General features: G+C 57.5%; 1 protein-coding gene across 1 annotated transcript in view; it reads left to right on the top strand.

The window, feature by feature from the left end:
- Positions 1-1,462: 1,462 nt before the first annotated feature.
- Positions 1,463-20,842, top strand: part of CARMIL1 (capping protein regulator and myosin 1 linker 1) — a 49,524-nt gene continuing 30,144 nt past the window's right edge. The window contains exons 1-13 of the mRNA XM_078613685.1: positions 1,463-1,686; positions 5,152-5,246; positions 9,818-9,868; positions 11,433-11,492; positions 12,032-12,153; positions 13,154-13,251; positions 14,090-14,160; positions 14,709-14,782; positions 14,999-15,074; positions 15,305-15,393; positions 17,389-17,483; positions 19,729-19,815; positions 20,637-20,740. Coding sequence (XP_078469811.1) covers positions 1,647-1,686; positions 5,152-5,246; positions 9,818-9,868; positions 11,433-11,492; positions 12,032-12,153; positions 13,154-13,251; positions 14,090-14,160; positions 14,709-14,782; positions 14,999-15,074; positions 15,305-15,393; positions 17,389-17,483; positions 19,729-19,815; positions 20,637-20,740 — 1,062 coding nt within the window. The 5' untranslated portion in view covers positions 1,463-1,646. The remainder of the gene's footprint in view (positions 1,687-5,151; positions 5,247-9,817; positions 9,869-11,432; positions 11,493-12,031; positions 12,154-13,153; positions 13,252-14,089; positions 14,161-14,708; positions 14,783-14,998; positions 15,075-15,304; positions 15,394-17,388; positions 17,484-19,728; positions 19,816-20,636; positions 20,741-20,842) is intronic.

The following is a 20,842-nucleotide window of genomic DNA, read 5'->3' as shown; positions in this document are numbered from 1 at the left end:
AAGTTATCTGCGTGAAGCGCCCCAATCAAAATAAAAGAAAGCCCTTCTCCAGTTCGTGTCGTCCGAGAGTCATCGCGCCTGAACAAGAGTACGGGGTAAAGCGTATGGGTCGGCAGCGATGCGAATGTCGCCCATCACTCGGGTGGACGTCCACTCGGTGCCCCTCCCCACTGAATGTCCACCTCGTGCAGCTCACGCAGAGCTCAGCTCACTGCGCAGCCGCAAAAGACAAAGATCCCCCGTGTAGCTTTCACGGATTGTTGGGGCAAGTGCTGTTAGTGGGCACCTATGAAGGCCGGCACGGCACACGAGGGGGTGGGTGGCCAACACCACGCCCGGCCGCCTTTGTCTCCCTAGTGGCAATGCTTTTACACATCGCACTAGGTACTCATTTTATGCTGAGTCGACCTAGGGCAGCGCGCTAATCGCTGCACCACCGCGCACACAGAGACACGAGACAGCAGTGTCGGGACAAGTGCTGTGAGTGAGCACGCAGTCTCTCACAAACTCACACAACAGAGAGAGACACACAGGGAGACGAAGACACACACAGGGAGACAAAGACAGGGGGGGGACAAGGAGACACTGAGCAGCACGAGGAGAGAGAAACACGCTCAAAGTGGAGCGGGCACAGCCGCGCTGGGATTCTGGTAGCGACGAGTTCGAGGGAGGAAGATCCGTGATGCCCCAGGAGTTCCAGCAGATGTCCTCTCTCTCGCTCTCATCTACCCGCCTGTCCCGTTCCTGTCCCCTGCCCGCTCTCCACTCTCCTCCCTTACCTCGCTCCCCTCCCTCATTCCTCCGTCACCTCCCTTGTCTCACCTCTCTCTCTCTCATCGCCTGTCTCCTCCCCTCTCAACCCCCATCTCTCGCCCCTCCCTCATTGATCCCCTCCCCCTTCTCTCCCCCCATCTCCCCCTATCTCTCTCCCCCCCTCTCCCCCTATCTCTGCCCCCTCTCTCTCCTCCCCCTCCACCCTCTCTCTCCTCCTCCTCCTCCCTCTCTCTCCTCCCCCTCCTCCCTCTCTCTCCTCCCCCTCCACCCTCTCTCTCCTCCCCCTCCTCCCTCTCTCTCCTCCCTCTCTCCTCCCCCTCCACCCTCCCCCTCCTCCCCATCCTCCCTATCTCTCCTCCCTATCTCTCCTCCCCCTCTCTCTCCACCCTCTCCTCCCCCTCCTCCCCCTCTCTCTCTCTCCTCCCCCTCCTCCCCCTCTCTCTCTCTCCTCCCCCTCCACCCTCTCTCTCCTCCCCCTCCTCCCTCTCTCTCCTCCCCCTCCTCCCTCTCTCTCCACCCTCTCTCTCCTCCCCCTCCACCCTCCCCCTCCTCCCCATCCTCCCTATCTCTCCTCCCTATCTCTCCTCCCCCTCTCTCCTCCCCCTCTCTCTCCACCCTCTCCTCCCCCTCCTCCCCCTCTCTCTCTCTCCTCCCCCACTCTCTCTCCTCCCCCTCCCCCTATCTCTGCCCCACCCCCCACGCTCTCCGCGCTCCCGCAATCGCTGCTGCTGTTCTGGGCGCAGTCTCCGCTTGGTCCGCGCCGTCCCCCATCGCCTTCTTGTTGACGCCATCGGCAGCAGCAGCAGCGGCAAGCAGCAGCAGCATCAGCAGATCAGCAGCAGCAGCATCATCGGCGAGACGAGGGCAGCAGCATGGCAGACGAGGCGACGGACATCCCTCCCGAGCTCGCAGGTCCGCAATGATCCACAACCACCGCCATCGACGTGCATCATCGCCACCCACCACCACCACTACCACCACCACCACTACCACCACCACAACCACCACTACCACCACCACCACTACCACCACTACCACCACCACTACCACCATCATCGTCAATCAAATCATTCTAATCGGAAATATAATTGCGTCATCGTTATCAACATCATCATCATCATCGCCACCGCCACTGTCATCATCACACCATGACGATCATAATTATGGGCATCGCACCATTGTCATCCTGTGCCTCATCAACATTGCCGTTATCAATATCACAGTTATCAATATCACAGTTATCAATATCACAGTTATCAATATCACAGTCATAATCGTCAACACCATCAACATCACCACCAACCACCACTTTCATCTCATTATCCACCCCGCGCCCCCGCCCCCCTCCTCCTCTACACCTCCCCTCCTCGTCGTCACCTGCTCTTCCGAGATGCGACAACGTCGGGCGCATTGAGGATGATTTGGCCACCTCGCGATATCGACATCACCGTCACCCCTCTCCGTCACCCCTCTCCGTCACCCCTCTCCGTCACCCCTCTCCGTCACCCCTCTCCGTCACCCCTCTCCGTCACCCCTCTCCGTCACCCATGTGCTCGTGATCGTGGTCAGGTGCGCCCCACGCCACCCTGGTCATCGCAATCGTCAGGCAATCCGCCTCCTGCACAGAGGCGGCTCTCCGCGCTGAACGCACTAAACGCGCTGAACGTGTTTTATTTTTACTCATCTCATCAGCCACGCGGCCTTTGCGGGAGTGTATCACTTCGGCAGCGTTGGTTCAACACTGTCCCGATTTAGACATTCAGCGTCTCGGTGCTGGTGACGCAATTGTGCACTCCCAGAAAGACGTGCGGCTGATGGGATGTGATTAACCTGCTTTTAAATATGTTCGTGTGGAAAGGAATATGTGGGAAGGAGGCGGGATCGTCAGCTTTGTGATTCTTGTCAAATTCCTCCACAGGCACGCCAGTCATTATCCCATGTCATCATCAGCAGCAGCAGCAACATGCTCTCCCTCATCTGCCTATTATATCCCATGCACTCTCTTGCCTGCCCATTGCCTCTCTTCTCTGCCCACACTCTCTCTTACCTGGCCTTGCCCTCCCTTACCTGGCCATGCCCTCCCTTACCTGGCCATGCCCTCCCTTACCTGGCCATACCCTCCCTTACCTGGCCATGCCTCCCTTACCTGACCATGTCCTCCCTTACCTGGCCATGCCCTCCCTTACCTGACCATGCCCTCCCTTACCTGGCCATGCTCTCCCTTACCTGGCCATACCCTCCCTTACCTGACCATGCCCTCCCTTACCTGGCCATGCTCTCCCTTACCTGGCCATGCCCTCCCTTACCTGGCCATGCCCTCCCTTACCTGGCCATGCCCTCCCTTACCTGGCCACGCTCTCCCTTACCTGGCCATGCCCTCCCTTACCTGGCCATGCCCTCCCTTACCTGACCATGCCCTCTCTTACCTGGCCACGCTCTCCCTTACCTGACCATGCCCTCTCTTACCTGGCCATGCCTCCCTTACCTGGCCATGCCCTCCCTTACCTGGCCATGCCCTCCCTTACCTGGCCATGCCCTCCCTTACCTGGCCACGCTCTCCCTTACCTGGCGATGCCCTCCCTTACCTGGCCATGCCCTCCCTTACCTGACCATGCCATCTCTTACCTGGCCACGCTCTCCCTTACCTGGCCATGCCCTCCCTTACCTGGCCATGCTCTCCCTTACCTGGCCATGCCCTCCCTTACCTGGCCATGCCCTCCCTTACCTGGCCATGCCCTCCCTTACCTGGCCACGCTCTCCCTTACCTGGCGATGCCCTCCCTTACCTGGCCATGCCCTCCCTTACCTGACCATGCCATCTCTTACCTGGCCACGCTCTCCCTTACCTGGCCATGCCCTCCCTTACCTGGCCATGCTCTCCCTTACCTGGCCATGCCCTCCCTTACCTGGCCATGCCCTCCCTTACCTGGCCATACCCTCCCTTACCTGGCCATGCCCTCCCTTACCTGGCCATGCCCTCCCTTACCTGACCATGCTCTCCCTTACCTGACCATGCTCTCCCTTACCTGGCCATGCCCTCCCTTACCTGGCCACGCTCTCCCTTACCTGGCCATGCCCTCCCTTACCTGGCCATGCCCTCCCTTATCTGGCCATGCCCTCCCTTACCTGGCCTTGCCCTCCCTTACCTGGCCATGCCATCCCTTACCTGGCCATGCCTCTCTTACCTGGCCACACTCTCCCTTACCTGGCCATGCCCTCCCTTACCTGGCCTTGCCCTCCCTTACCTGACCATGCTCTCCCTTACCTGGCCATACCCTCCCTTACCTGGCCATGCCCTCCCTTACCTGGCCATGCCCTCCCTTACCTGACCATGCTCTCCCTTACCTGGCCATGCCTCTCTTACCTGGCCATGCCTCCCTTACCTGGCCATGCCCTCCCTTACCTGGCCACACTCTCCCTTACCTGGCCATGCCTCTCTTACCTGGCCTTGCCCTCCCTTACCTGCCAACACTTTCCCTTACCTGGCCATGCCTCTTGTACCTGGCCTTGTCCTCCCTTACCTGGCCATGCCTCTCTTACCTGGCCATGCCTCCATTACCTGGCCATGCCCTCCCTTACCTGCCCACACTCTCCCTTACCTAACCATGCCCTCCCTTACCTGGCCATGCCCTCCCTTACCTGGCCATGCCTCTCTTACCTGGCCTTGCCCTCCCTTACCTGCCAACACTTTCCCTTACCTGGCCATGCCTCTTGTACCTGGCCTTGTCCTCCCTTACCTGGCCATGCCTCTCTTACCTGGCCATGCCTCCATTACCTGGCCATGCCCTCCCTTACCTGCCCACACTCTCCCTTACCTAACCATGCCCTCCCTTACCTGGCCATGCCCTCCCTTACCTGGCCATGCCCTCCCTTACCTGGCCATGCCCTCCCTTACCTGCCCACACTCTCTCTCCTCTGCCCACACCCTCTCCTCCCTGGCCATGTTGAGAGTTGTAGTCCTTTGACCCCAGAGGGGATGATTCGTGCGTGCTCTGGAATGTTGTGATGGTGGTGATTACAGTCGTGGTGATTACACTGGTGGTGATTACAGTCGAGTCCGAGATATTTCCTGCTGCTCAGATGAGCATTTAGATGGCGGTAATTTCCTATTTTCAGCTCTGTAAAGCCAGTGGTGGAAAGTCTACATTCCTATGGCGGGATGAGGTCTATCCAAAGGACAACCACTTTTCACTTCACCACAAAGTGGTACCTATTTTGTCGACCCCGGAGGGAGGAATGATGGGCCGAGGCAACCCCCCTAGCTGAGAGTTGAACTCGCAACCCCTGACGATTGGTGGACTGCAGCGGCGGTGGCGACTTGCCGCCGGAGGCGCCTGCAGTGGCGGTGGCCATACCCTGTTTGCGTTGCGCCCCGCAGACAGTGTCAAGGAGGTGATGGGCCGCGTGAAGATCGGGCTCAAGAGGAGGGTGAGGCTGGAGCTGCGCGCCGACCGCGTGGAGCACCGCGTGCTGGTGAGGACTGGCCCGGCGCGCAGCCTCGGCGCGCACCCTCGGCGCGCACCCTCGGCGCGCACCCTCGGCGCGCACCCTCGGCGCGCACCCTCGGCGCGCACCCTCGGCGCGCACCCTCGGCGCGCACCCTCGGCGCGCACCCTCGGCGCGCACCCTCGGCGCGCACCCTCGGCGCGCACCCTCGGCGCGCACCCTCGGCGCGCACCCTCGGCGCGCACCCTCGGCGCGCACCCTCGGCGCGCCGCTGCTTCCCGGCGAGCGGAGCCCGATCCTGTGGGGTTGTCCGGTCCGGCACCGCGGTGCCAAACTCTGGACTTCCCTTCCCTCGTTGTCCCTTTATCCCAGTCCCTTATTGTCACCTCGCTCGGTTCAAAAACACTCACCCACTCGTATCTCTCACACCCTTCACCCCATGTGCTGTTTGTTGCAGGCTGCTTGACGTTTAGAACATTTGGACCTGTGGTCACGTAACTTTCAAAGAGGAGTGATTGCGAAATGCAATTTGCATGAACGACACTATATTAAGCATTAGGTTTGTATGTATTTATTATAATATAAAGTATTATCTTCCCATCTGACAGTGTACCGCTAACCCCTAAACACACAGCTGCTGAGTGCGGCCCACATGTACACACAACACCCGAGCGGCCAGCAGCAAACCGGCACCGTCTACGTAGCACTTGATGATAGCTACGAACTCGGTCTTCCGAAGTCATGTACTACCGTACTACCGTACTACCCGTGGCCAATCACCTACTACCGTGGGAGAGATGCTCGGCGCGCATCTCTCCCACGGAGCTGCGATGCCGAGCCCAGACTGGGGGGGGGGGGGGTGGAGGGGGGTAACGTTGGGTGACGGCTGTGTTGATGGAGCCTATTGGACTCTGTGCCCCTGGGGTTTGCTATGCTAATTCACGATACAGTACTTAGTTCCTGATACCGGCTGGCACAGGAGTTTGCTACTCTTTGACCAGGACGGCCTCTGCTATGGGTGCTATTTCATTATATAGGCTGCCAGGTTGCTGACAATTAAAGGAAGAACTGCCACAGTGGTACATTTCATGGTGAATGCACTGCAATCCACAGACTTGCAATCCAGAGAAAGGCACACGGCCAACAAGCACCCAGTCAGCTGGCACCCAGCCATCCTGCCACCCCCGCCACCCCAGAGCCCAGCCACTAGCCACTCGGACACGCGGCCTACAGCAACTGAGCCACCCAGACATCCACCACCCAGCCACCCAGCACCCAGCCTCAGCCAGCCAGCCACTCAGCCACCCTAGCAGCCAACACCCAGCCACCCAGCACCCAGCCTCAGCCACCCAGCCACCCAGCACCCAGCACCCAGCCTCCAGTGACTAACCCAGCCACCCTGCCACCCTAGCAGCCACCCAACCCCCAGCCACGCAGCCAACCGCGACTCAGCCAGATTGGGTTCAGGTTGGGTCTCATGGTAGAAGTAGAGTGGCTGCAATCAATGTGGCGTTATCAGTGCAAGGTGAAACTTTCATTTAACTTGTACAATCGGCACCTAGCGGCACTCCCCCCACACTCTATCCCCTCACTCATACATCCGTTACAGTCCTGGAATGCTGCTGCCTCCAGTTTGTCCTGTTCCAAAGTTTGGGGTCTTTTTTTCGGTTGTGCCCTGACATGCCGCCTCCACCGTCGCAGTCACCCTCCACTGCTGCCGTGACTCCGCTGCTGTGACCCCGAGCTTCAGACACAAAACGCCTTCTCCGAGACTCGGCCGTGCCATGACGAGTTCTCTTAACGCTCGGCGGAGACCACCACATTCCGCCGCTGGCTTCCGCCTCGAATGGGCGTCGAGGCATTTGTGCACATCTCGGGTATGCGGAGCCCTGTGGAGCCAGTGGTAGCAATTCCACATTCCTACGATGGGGGCGAGTCTCTCTAAAGGACGACCGCTGTGGATCATAGCGACACTCGTTTTATATCGACCCCGACCAGGATTTGAACTTGCACCCTTCCTACTGCGAGCGGCTCACTGTCCCGCTGAGCCAAACAGCCGCTGTGCTGCGTGTGTGTTTCATCTGGCTGCGTGCAGGCCAGGGTAGGGCCCTACAGTGCAGTCGGAGTGCAGGGGAGTGTCTGCGTGACTGCCTGTCGGCTATGAGCAGCACGGGCTCCCAGAGTGTAACCAAGGTGACGTGACGTGGTTTAGGTGCGTCGGTCATGACGCGGGTGTGGGGGTGGTGGGGGTTCACCATACTTCACCGCACCCGTCAATGCGGCTCTGTCTCGCCTCTCGTTGTGTGCCTGACTGGTGTGGGTGCTCCTGTGCAGCACCACAGCCACGCAGCTCTGCAAGGCACTCGCTCAAGTAAGACTTGCCACAAAGGCTGGCTGTCACATTATTTTTTAAGCCATTGCTTGTGAAACTCTAATCACGAGGAGGGGTTCCAAGTGTGGCAATGCCTTAGGTAGCGCACTGCACTACGCACCCACCAGCCCCACTTGGATTCCCGCTCACGGCCAACACCAGTAATGATGATCTGAACCGGTCCTGCGCCTCCCCGAGGTCGACTCGGCCTCAAATGTCTACCTGGCACGATGACACTCGGGAGACAAAGGCGGCCTGGGCGTGGTGCTGGCCCCACCCAACCCTTTGTGCACCATTCCGGCCTTCGTAGGTGCTCGCAAACAGCACTTGCCCCGAAAGTCTGTTAAGGCTATATGGGGGATCTTTGTATTTCTTTAGAGGGCTCCCCCACCGCAAATATTCACTGGCGTCTGCCCGCTGCGGAGTCTGTGCGCCAGAACGTGTCGAGCAGCAGCTCTGGCCAGCAGGGGGCTCGCGCACCAGGCAGGTGCACCTGCCTGGTGCACCTGCCTGGTGCACCTGCCTGGTGCACCTGCCTTGCCCTGCTGCACCATTGCCTGTGCAGCAGCAGCAGCTCGCAGCGGTGTGCTCTGGGTAATTCACACAGATGAGCTGGAAAGGGAGCCAGAACCAAGCTCAGTGGTCCGATATTACCTCCTATAATCCTATATTACCTACTATAATGCTATATTACTTACTATAATCCTATATTACCTCCTATAATCCTATATTACCACCTATAATCCTATATTACCTACTATAATCCTATATTACCTCCTATAATCCTATATTACCTACTATAATCCTATATTGCCGACTATAATCCTATATTGCCGACTATAATCCTATATTACCACCTATAATCCTATATTACCTACTATAATCCTATATTACCTCCTATAATCCTATATTACCTACTATAATCCTATATTGCCGACTATAATCCTATATTACCTCCTATAATCCTATATTACCTACTATAATCCTATATTACCTACTATAATCCTATATTACCGACTATAATTACCCATAAATGTCTGTCCGTCCCGCACGTGATGTCACCCCACATGAGGCCCACCCCCCTCATTAATATTCATGAGTGGGTGGATTTTTACACCAACGCAGAGGAAGGTCGAGCTGAATTAAATAATTTTTCACGCAAAGTCGCTTCAAATATGACGTTTCTTTACAGAAAGTGACGGTAAAAAATAAATCTACGTTGCACAGTGCTACTTCCGTGCGTGACGTCACTGCAAAAGAGCCCCCCCCCTTCATTAATATTCATGTCCGCGTGGAAATTTACATTACCGCACAAGAAGGTCGCGCACGCCACATGCTGCACCCCTCCCCTCATTAATAATCATGAGCTGAACAATTTTTCTATTGAATATTTCAGATTTACTGCAATATACAGCCGTCATTGGACGGGAAAAACAGCTAGTTTTTGATGTTTGTCCAAAACGTGCGATTGTGGGGGTGGTGGTGGTAGGATAAATGCTACATCCCTGCACAGATGGATACCCATTAGGGTTGTTAAACTATGACCATAAACCAGTAACTGATGGTGGTACTATTGGTCACTAACCAGCGCCCGTTCCTTGTGGAATGTCAGCCATGCGTGCACGCGGACCTCCATACCGCATGGGCGGGCGACTCCTGATTGGCCAGCGGCAGTCACGTGACCGTACCTATGGCGGCCAAATTCGCGTTCTTCTCGGTTCCGCAGCCCTACAATGTCTCCCCTCGAGGACCTCTCATCGGGATCCATTCCGCTCTTCCACGCTGACCAGACGTGTTTTGAAGGGGTGGGCGCACCTGCACCTTACTCGGCCACACGCAACTTGCCGATCATAGACTCGCAGTGGCGGTGTAAGCAATTCACTGGTAGAGGGGTTGGCGGGTGGAGTGTTGACTAGATTTGTTTCTGATAAGCTGGGCACGCAAGACGGGAGGGGGAGACCATGTGAGCGAGACGGCGGCCGAGGACCAGTGCCGATAATTCCCCAAGTTCTGCGGTTCTATATTTGGATACACGGGGGAGGAACAACCATTTGTGCCTGGAGAAAAACCCAGCAATGTGTGTGTGATCCACTAACCCTTGCCTCCACAGTGCTGCTCTACACGCCACGTGCAGCATGGCCGCCCGGCAACGACTCACAGCTGCGTGGTGTTTGTGTGTGGCGCGTGTGTGGTGCGTGTGTGGCGTGTGTGTGTGTTCCCTCCTCAGATCCTGACCGCGTGCCGCACGTTTCTGCTGACTGCCCGCGTCCCTTCCAAGGTGAGTGCCACCGTCTCCAGACCTCGGCACACGTCTCGTCACCGGGGCGATTCCGAGCCCACATGCCCAGTCACAGCATGCCCAAGCAGCTTCTGTTTGGCCGGCTAGAGAGGGATAAACGGGCACGGCAGGGGCTGGAGAAGAGAGGAGGATGTGGAGCTGAGTGGATTTTCCGAGGACTGGTACCAGTAGTGTCAAGACCAGCTTCTGTGAAAAAGACAAATGAAGGATGCTACCGGGGGAGATGGATGCAGTCGCCCGCTAACAGCAGCGGAGGGCTGAGCAGCGACGCTCACAACAACGAGCAGAATGCACGTTGGCACAGTGGGGAGCACGTTGGTGCATCTGTCCGTCATCTCAGGGGACCCATGGCACCTGAGCTTGTCCTGTGACCTGCTGCCAGTGATCCTTCAACACTTCGCTTGGTCTCGAAGCGCACCTAGTCTGCCACAAGCGCCGTGGTGATGCCTCTGCCACTTAGTGGCGAATAGTGGCCGTCGTTGCCGTGTGCCTCGCAGTGCCGATGCCTGGTGCTCGCCACCACGTGCCGAGTGAACGAGCGGACGGTGCGGCCGCCCCCCCCCCCCCGTCCCACGGTTGCCGCTCCGTGTTCGTTACACATCCCCTCGGCCGCACGGCCTTCTGGGAGTGTAGTGTTTCAGCAGCACTGGTTTTTAAGAATACAGGCAAACCCTTGGCAGGTTTCATCAGCAGAGTCAGGCTTGTTCAAACCAACGCTGTGTGAACTACCAGATGTTTACAGTCAAGGACCCTCTCTGTTTGATATGAGTCCTAGTTTGGCACAAAACTACATAACATAAAATACTCCATTAATATGGAATATTTAAGGTTATTTCTTTATACACACAACCAGCCACTCACCCACTCATTTTTCCAGTCACACTCACTCACTCACCTACTCACACAACCACTCACTCACCCACTCACTCACCCACTCACTCATACACCCACTCATTCATCCACTCACACACTCACCCACTCAGTCACCAGTCTGCAGGTCACCGCACTCCCATCGTCGTCGTCATCACCGTCTCTTGTCCCAAGCTATTACAACAAAAAATCATGACTTTGCTCAACTTTACAATACGTGTTTAATACCTCTCACCTATGTCAACTTTGACGGCGCTGTTTGTTGAAAGAACTTGGCACTTTGGGCCTACTGTACTCTGCAGCTGTGTTAAGAAACCGACAATTCTGACAGAATAAACTAAACTATGAACTCGTTTTTATTTTACCAGGAAAGGCCCACTGAGCTATGTAGCTTTTTTTCAGAAGCAATCTGGCCATAAATGATAGCTCAACGATGGCTTATCACGTGAACCTATATAGCAGACAAACACTCGTAAATGCACATTATCAATGTGAGGGGGGAAAACCGGAGGACCTGGAGAAGAATCCACGCGACCACGAGGAGAGAGACACGCAAACTTCATATGCACAGCAGCAGGCGTCAGGGTCAGCGTCCGGGTCGAACCCACGACCTCCTGCTGCTGTATGCCAGGCGAATGCTGCGGTGTGTGCTGTCACTTTGTCTGGCGTCCAGGTGGAGACTTCTTTCCACTTCCTGGACATAGAATCGCTCACGAGTGTGAAGCCGTGCCAGGTGCGTGTCCGCGTGCCTCGAGTGAACACCGCACAGACACACCGAGCGACCCCCCCCCCCCCCCGGCACGCGCACTGCACGTGCGGCGTCACGGCTCTCGGCGGAGTAAGATCTGTGAGCGACGCCTCACTCACACGTCCACTGTTGCAGCCACGGGTGCGTTCTGCATGGAGCGGCCGTGCGAGGCATCTATTTATTTACACGATTGACTGGGTGTGATATTCACTGTAGAAATGCAAACTGTATCGGTTATAGGTTTATAATGTGTGCGCACGTGTCATTACGCGTCTGCTACGTGTGTGTGTGCGTTTGCTACGTAAGAACGCTGCTGGTCCGTTATCGAATATGGTCTTTGTCCTGGAGGAAAAATGTCGCGAACAAAAATAATGTACAAAATACAAAAATTGCTTTACTCGTGAGAATCTATTCGGAACAGGGTTAGCGGTCGGCAACCCTGCAATGTCCTGGAGTCGTGATGTGTGCACACGCTGATCACGTATGCCGGCGCGTTGACCGCGCTCGCCCCCCCCCCCCCCCAGCTGCTGATCGACACGGATCGGCAGTCCTTCTCCTTCAAGCTGGCGTCGCAGGAGGAGACTGATCAAATCGTCGGCTACGTTGGCTGCTCCCTCAAGAAGCTCTTCCCCGGGGCGTCCCCCATGTGAGTCGCACGGCTGCGAGCGAGGGCGAGGGCGGGCGAGGGTGAGGGCTAGTGCGGGCGAGGGTGAGGGCGAGTGCGGGCGAGGGTGAGGGTGGGCGAGCAAGGGCGGGCGAGGGCGTACAGCGCCGGCGCGGTAACGAGGAATAGGAGGCGAGAGGTGCCGCCGGGGCGTACCCCGGCACGTGCCACCGCGTCCCCGTGCCGCCGGTTGTGTCCGAGCGCTTGTCGCGGTTCTGTCGTTGCGCCCTCTGCGGCCATGGCGACAGCTGGGTCCAGCTGTCGCCATTTCACTCCGGTTACTCACTCGCCGGCAGTCGGTCACCTCCCTGTCGCTTTCTATGACCGCCACCTCAGCGACTGTTCCCGTGAACGTCCCTCGTCGATTCCTCCTCCGCGGATGTGAAGACTCCGTCTGCCAGACACAGACTGTTTCGTCTCATCCACACTGTTCAACCACCACCATACTGCCAGTTACAACAACACACTCGCCCACTCACTCACCCGCTCGCTCACTCATCCAATCGCCCACTCACTCGCCCACTCACTCACCCACGCACCCCCTCACCGACTCACCCACTCAGTCATTCACCCATGTACTTGCTCGCTCACTCAACCATCACTCACTCACCGACCTACTGACTCGCTCACCCACCCAATTACTCACCCACTCACCACACTGCAGGTCACAACACTTCTCTTTCTGCTTCTTCCCTCGCACTGCTCCACTGCTCCACTGCTGTATGTTTTTCACCGTCACGGCCGCAGCGTAATTGACAGACTTGTCGAGCCGCGGTCGCGGTGTTATTAGCGGTGTCTACTTTTACATTTGTAACCCACTTGAACGTCCCACCTGGAGCGTCGCCCGAGCTGGAATACCTGGTGTGTGTGCGCATCGTCTCCGCTCCGCGTCATCTCATCACTCCGCGTCGTTTCATCACTCCGCGTAGTATCATCACTCCGCGTCGTCGCGCTGATGTCTGTGAACCGGTCCCGAATGCAGGAGGTTGATGCAGAGGGTGGTGGTGGAGCCGCAGGAGCGGCTGGCACGGCTGCAGGCCGTGTGGGAGAGCCACTTGCCCCCCGAGCCCGGCCCGTGCGGTGAGGAGCCACAGCGCGCACGCACACAGCGACAAACACAGGTCCCCCCCACGTAGCCTCACGCAGGCTGTCGAGGCGAGTGCTGTTAGCGAGTGCCTGTGAGGGCCGACATGGCGATTCTGTTAGAGGGTGGTTGTGGTTAGCACCGTGCATGTATCGGTCTCCATAGTGGTGATGTTTACACACCGCGCCAGGTGCTCATTTGAGGCTGTCGATCTAGGAGAGGCCCAGGACTGGTTCAGATAATCATCACTGGTGTTGAACGTGAGCGGGAATCGAAGCCGGACGCCGGGTTCACAGCACAAACGCGCTAACCACCCGATCGGTCTCTTGTGATGAGACACTGCATGTCGAAACTGGTGAAGCGTTTTTCTTGAACAACGCTGCGTGGCAGATGGGATGTTTCAGACGGGAAGGAGGCGAATTGTCTGCTTAGACGGATCGAATGCCTGCGTTGACGTTGTGGGGAGTGGTAGTGTAGCGGTTGGAGCGCTGCGTTACCAACCCGGCAACCCGAGTTCAGTTCCCTCTCTCACGGCCAACACCGGTGACAATTATCTGAACCGGTCCTGGACCTCCCCGAGGGAGGGACTCAGCCTGATATGAGTACCTGGTGCGATGTGGAAATCATCAGCACTGGGGAGACAAGGCCGGACGGCCACGGTGCTGGCTACTCACCCCTTTATGTGCCGGCCTTCACAGGTGCTCGCTGACAGCACTTGCCCTAAACTGTCTGTTAAGGCTACACGGGGGGGGGGGGGATCTTTGTCTTTGTGACTCCATGCCCGAACAATGCGTGCTCACCCTGCTCCCCGTGTCCGACCCCTCCCAACGACAGGCGGCTTCTCCCAGATGTACGCGTGTCTGTGCGACTACTACAACCTACCTTACCGCGAGGAGGTGCAGTGGGTACGTGGGGCCACACCTCCCACGATCACTCGCCTACGCACACCTCCTCACTCGCAGGCCCACACACTCCTCCTCACTCGCAGGCGCTCGCCAACGCACCCCTCCCATGATCGCGAATGCTGGAACCCGTGGCTCACTCAGTCCCACTCCGTTTGACCAACTAATTAGCACGTTCGAGACGAGTTAGACCCATTGTTTTGCCGGCTTCGTTACCTGCGAGTTACTCGGTGGGGATGACACGCACAGCAGCCATCATCATCGCCCCTGCTTTGGCTAACGCCCGCCTGAGATGAGACGTCAGGCACCCTGAATTGCCGAGGTGTGTTGTAAGCACATTCCGTGTAAATGCAAATGATAATATCATCATGATAATTATTATATTTTTTGCGCGATTCTCGTAGCGCACAGCTATCAGGGAAGGCAGAAGCACTGCAGTTTCACGATCAACGTATGAACAGACTTCTAGAACCTAACTCGTTCGTAAGTAGAGGAGTGCTTGTATTATAATTATTATATTATCTGCATTCTGTTCAACGTCTGCGTGGCAGGACGTGGACACCATCTACCTCTCCCAGGACACCCACGAGCTTAACCTGCAGGACTTCAGCCACCTGGACAATCGGTGAGCACCACGCGGCCACTGGCGGCACGGCCCGGCCACGGACGCCTCCGCCGCAGAGGGGGGAGGAGGGAAGCGGCGTGTGGGCGTGCAAGGGACGCTTTGGGTTGACGGCGGCGCTTCTGCAGTCGCGTCAACCGTTGCGGCGCACCCACGCGTTCACTCGCGCGAGGTCTTCCTCTGTGGGCCTGTGACGCTCTGTTGCCGATCTATTTGCAGGGACTTGATACCGATCGTGGCTGTGCTGGAGTTTAACCAGTGGTTCACCAAACTATTGGCACAGGACCTGAAGTTGGTGAGCAGCACGCACCCGCTCGCCCCTCCCGGTCATGTTGAGCTGTACATTGGTGTTGCGTCACAGCGCTCCACGCGTCACTGGTTTAGTTGTTGACGCACCGCTCCACGCGTCGCTGGTTTAGTTGTTGACGCACCGCTCCACGCGTCACTGCTTTAGTTGTTGATGCACCGCTCCACGCGTTACTGGTTCACTTGTTGACGCACCGCTCCCTGCTATGCTTGTTCCAGGGCTCGGACGTGAGTGAGCAAGTCCTCCGGGCCGTTGCGCGCTCTACGCAACTCCAGGAACTTCTGTTGGAGAATGCCGGCCTCAAGACGTGAGACCCACCGGCCACGGACGCATCGTACATAGCCGACCGCTCACTTGCAACCGATGCGGCTGTTATTGCGGCCAAGCGATGAGTGCCAGCGTGTGGCCGTGCGCTGTCGCGCGCCACATGCTGGCGGCTCCGCTGAGATCCTAGGGTTTGTAACCAGGCAGCCGCCGGTCCTCAAACTGGCATCTGAAGTGTAAGTTCTCAGGCTTTGGTAAATAATTACCGGGTAACAAAAAATGAAATGCCGATGGGATGAATTGATGAAGTTTAAATTGCAAAATGTGAAAAATGAAATCTAAATAATGGTGCGATAAATATTTGGGATTTCACTTAATTTGGGCCAAATTCCGGCTTTGTGAGTAACAAAAAACGTGTTGTTGACGACTGTAACGCGTCGCACGGCAGCGCACACGCAGGGGAGTTACGCACGGTCACAACCACCGCTCGCAGCTCATCCGTGAGTCTCGTGGCCCCCCCCCGCCCCCCCCCTCCCCTCCCCCCCCTCCCCTCCCCTTTACCCACCCGCCCCCCCCTTCCCCACGCCGTGCCATGACATTTCCGAACAGACTCGCCGTTTCACCGCACAATTGGGCCCCGGACACCAAGCAAACAAGGCGCTCAGTCGCGAGGCATTTTCCGGGTGAAGTTATTGCAAGAAATAAATAAATAATGCTGCATTTTTCAAACAAGCAACGCTCTGTCCTGAAGTCAAATTCGATATTTCTCTCGGATCGGCAGCAACGGAGGCAGCGTTGCATAACGCGTCAATGTACGCCACGCATGTTTACACGCGTGTGACGTATGTCCACGTGTTTTTTTTTTACTCGTATATGTAAATGTGGCAGCAGCTCTTTCAAATCTCCATGACAACCGGTTACTATGGAAACGCCCATCCTGGTTCCCGGCTTGCTCCCAGTGGAGTTTTGCGCCGTGGACCCATTTAACCCCTTCCTGTGGAGGAGACGTTTCCACAGAAGTGCTTCTGAGAACAAAACCTTTCATCTTGGCGCACGTGTCCCACACACTCTGTCCAGCTGTGACCGGGTTGCAGGGGCTGACTTGTACGCGAGGTCGTGGTGCCAGTTTAGTGTTGAGCTGCTGCTCAGTGTTTAGTAATGAGTAGACCCCCAGGCTGCTGGCTTGTGGGGTCTCGGTCCGGGTTTTCTGGTCTGCCTCGAGGTTGTGTCCGGCGCTCGCTTTCTGCGACGTTGGTTATGCAAATTGGCTTGTTTTTATCACGTGACAGTCAAACCAATTGTTACAATTCCCAGAGCTGGAAATTAGCCACAGATGACACGAACAACCAGTTTGCCTTGCAGTTGTATTAAAGTTTTGCTCGGTGGTGGCGAGAGACCACACACAGCCCGTGGACTGCACACAGCTGCTGCTGCTGCTGCCTCGGTCAATGAATTGCCGCTTGACCATTAGAACAGCGCCCCTGCCCCCCGCAGCAGCAAGCGCTGCCACTCCTCACAAGGACGGAGCTCTCCGCTTGTCCTCCTCGCTGTCGTGATAACCACCCTCCCAGTGTGTTTCTGACGACTATTTTATTTTCTCTCCCATTCGACGAGGCTTTGGCTTGCCCACACCGAGTCTGTGGTGTGCCCTGCATCCCCACCCTGTACACTTGTCCCCAAGTCGTACCTTCAGCAACTCGCCTGCCACGTTCTCTTCAACAACCTCCAAGTTGCTTGACCCTATCCTCCCTAATCCTGCACACGGGTCACATCCAGTACAACCATTTTTTACCTCAACAATAATAATAATGTGCACTTATTAGGTGACTTTTGCAATGAACTCTGTGAACTTCTTTGACTCAGCATCAGATGATTACCTGGCCAGGTGTGTAAACGTCAGCACTGCGGAGACAAAGGCGGCCAGGCACATGGTGCTGGTCTCTCTAACGCTGTTGGCCTTCGTAGGCGCTCGCCAACAGCACTTGCCCCCAGCAGCCTGCGGTTTTCCCCACTGGGGACCTTTGTCTTTGTGTGCCAGGGACTTTGCTCAGAAGCTGGGAGTGGCCCTGGCGCAGAATGGCGGCACGGCCCTGCACAGCATCAGCCTCGCGGGCAACGCGCTCGAGGACAGAGGTCACGACCCCGCACGCACCCTCACATCACCATCCGTGCGATGCTACTAAATCGTTTTCTTTACTCTTTTTATGAAATTGCTTCTTCAGCCATGTGACTTGCTTACTGGGGTTTTTGTTGTTGTTGTTGTTGACTACACACTGGCTGAGATGAGGCCCAAAACACCGATCGGCCAGCAACAAACAGCACTATCAAAGTCACTCGTGGTACGCGAGGACTCGCTTGGATTGAGCGAGATTGTTATTGTGAGAGATTGGAGAAGAGACGATGACGGTGACGACGAAGATGACGATGACAATGTTGGGAGGGGATTCCACAGTGGAGCATTTCGAGGGAAAGAAGCAGAGAGAGAAGTGAGGCGGTGACCTGCAGTGTGGTGGGTGTGAGCGGGAGCGAGCGAGTGGGTAAGAGGATGAGTGTGTGAGTGGGTGGGGAGCGCTAGTGCAGCAGTTAGCGCGCTGCGCTACGAAGCTGGCGACCCGGGTTCCTGCTCATGGCCAACACCAGTGACGATTATCTGAACCGGTCCTGGACCCCCCCCCCCTAGGTCCACTCAGCCTCAAATTAGTACCAGGTGCTGTGTGTAAAAATCGCCACTAGGGAGACAAAGGCGGTCGGGCGTGGAGTTGGCCACCCATCCCCTCGTGTGCCGTGCCGGCCTTCATAGGTGCTGCTCACTGACAGCACTTGCCCCTACAGTCTGTGAAGGCTACACGGGGGATCTTTGTGTGTGTGGGTGAGTGTGGGTGGGTGAGTGTGGGTGAGTGTGGGTGAGTGTGGGTGAGTGGGTGGGTGCATTATTGTGACCTGTGGTGGATGAGAGTGTCAACCGAGTCCTCAACACGGGCGGAGGCATCATCGAGCGGTAACCAAGAAACCACGACTAGTTGCGATAGAAGGGTGTGGTTGCTACGGCCATAGATTACCGGGAGACATTTCAATGTGAGAACAGTTCCTCAGCCCAGGGCTGCGTGTCCGAGCAGCGCGTGCAGCGCGTGCAGCGCGTGCAGCGCGTGCAGCGCGAGCAGCGCGTGCAGCGCGTGCAGCGCGAGCAGCGCGAGCAGCGCGTGCAGCGCGTGCAGCGCGTGCAGCGCGTGCAGCGCGAGCAGCGCGTGCAGCGCGTGCAGCGCGTGCAGCGCGTGCACGCGTGCAGCGCGAGCAGCGCGTGCAGCGCGTGCAGCGCGTGCAGCGCGTGCAGCGCGTGCACGCGTGCAGCGCGAGCAGCGCGTGCAGCGCGAGCAGCGCGTGCAGCGCGTGCAGCGCGTGCAGCGCGTGCAGCGCGAGCAGCGCGTGCAGCGCGTGCAGCGCGTGCAGCGCGAGCAGCGCGTGCAGCGCGTGCAGCGCGAGCAGCGCGAGCAGCGCGTGCAGCGCGTGCAGCGCGTGCAGCGCGTGCAGCGCGAGCAGCGCGTGCAGCGCGTGCAGCGCGTGCAGCGCGTGCAGCGCGTGCAGCGCGTGCACGCGTGCAGCGCGAGCAGCGCGTGCAGCGCGAGCAGCGCGTGCAGCGCGTGCAGCGCGTGCAGCGCGTGCAGCGCGTGCACGCGTGCAGCGCGAGCAGCGCGTGCAGCGCGAGCAGCGCGTGCAGCGCGTGCAGCGCGTGCAGCGCGAGCAGCGCGAGCAGCGCGAGCAGCGCGAGCAGCGCGAGCAGCGCGAGCAGCGCGCACCGTTCGCTTGCGCGCTGCTGCTGCTGCTGCTGCTGCTGCTGCACATTCAGAAAAGGGGCCCCCCTGATGCAATCGGGGGGGGGGGGCAGGTTGAGCACAATTAGTTGAAAAACATTTGGGTAAATCTACCCGCCGTTTAACTCGTCACGTCGCGAGTACATTTCTTATTTGCACCGTTCCTGTAGGGGGGCGGAGTTGCTGTATTCCACGGACACGGGGGGGCTGGGTTTGTTTGGCAGTCGGGTGCGACGGTTGACATTCATTTCCCAAGCGAGTGGTTGTGCGGTGTCATTTTCAATTTGGGCAAATTTGGACCGCGACCCGCCACCGCACGACGGCCCACGTGTGTTCAAACGACGTCACGGGATCCTTTGACATCCACCGTGAAGCAAGACGGCGTGCAGTACATTTCCGGTTTAATACCACTCGCAGTATTAACCAGGGCGGCCAGCCGGTTTTCGAACCACGAACCTCTGCGACAAGAGCGGCACCAAGTTGCCGCAGCTGCTCGCGGTGACTGCGTCGCCCGTGCCGATCGCCGTGAGCTGGAGGCGCTGCCGCTGCCGCTGCTGCTCGTGATGCAGGTGCCGCCTGCTTGAGTGGACCCCTGGGGAAGCTGGGAAAAGGACTCGCCCTGCTCAACCTCTCCCGCACCGCCCTCACCGCCAAGGGTAACGCAACCCCACATCACTCCCACAATCCTCCGCGTGTCGCCCACGCATCGCCCGTGCATCGCCCATGCAATACTCCACGCATCGCTCCCCGCTTCACTCCACAAATCAAGACTTGCATTGCTCCATAAATCGCTCCACACACACACACCACGTATCAAATGTATAATGACACGTGCCCACATATTCACTGTGTAAGTGTGCACAGTTCATACTTACAGTGAATGCCACGCCCGGCCAATCACATGAATGAATAAGAACATGTTTTCGTCCCACTGGGTCCATGCAGAACCTGTAGAGTTGCAGTAGCTGGTGGAGCGCGAGGGAGCTCTAACCGCGGATTTGGAGGCAGTGGATTACTCACAGTGATTCCTTGTTTGAGTGACTTCAGCCCATGATCTCCCTCCCTCCCTCCGCGGTTGATAAAATGAGAACCACTTCACGGGGAAGTCCGCAGTGGTTGTTGTATGGATCGTCTCACCCACCACACCATAGGAATGTGGAATTTCCACCACGAGCTCAGGGCTTTGAACAGGAGCCGCTGCGGTGCTCATTTGAGCAAATTAGGGACTCGTGTCTAACAGAGAGGGCCCTTGCCTAAACAATATCTGTAAGTTCACCAGCGTTTATTGAGGCAAGCCTGACTCTGCTGATGAGAAACTGAGTTTGTTTGCTCGCGTTGAACCCAATGCTGCTGAAAATGCTGTCCTCAAAAGAAGACCGTGGGACTGATGGGATGTGTAAGAGGGGGAAGGAGGCAAACGAGTCCGCTTGGTCGTCTGAGCGAGAATCCCCGGTGGCTGCTCCGCTCACTCCGGCAGGCGTCAACACCTTGGCCCAGGCGCTGTCCAGCGCACCGGTGACCGCCTCCACGCTGACCCACCTGGACCTGTCGGGGAACGCGCTGCGGGGAGACGACCTCACCGTACGTGCCGGCGCGTCGCGCTTCCACCGCAGAGACGCGCACACAGAGCACTCGCACTCGGGCCAACGCCGCCGCTCGAGCAGAAAACAGAACCCACCCCCC

Source organism: Lampetra planeri, chromosome 42 (genome assembly GCF_965212315.1).
Source record: "Lampetra planeri chromosome 42, kcLamPlan1.2.h2, whole genome shotgun sequence".
NCBI classification, from domain to species: domain Eukaryota; kingdom Metazoa; phylum Chordata; class Hyperoartia; order Petromyzontiformes; family Petromyzontidae; genus Lampetra; species Lampetra planeri.
This window is presented reverse-complemented; position numbering and strand designations above follow the sequence as displayed.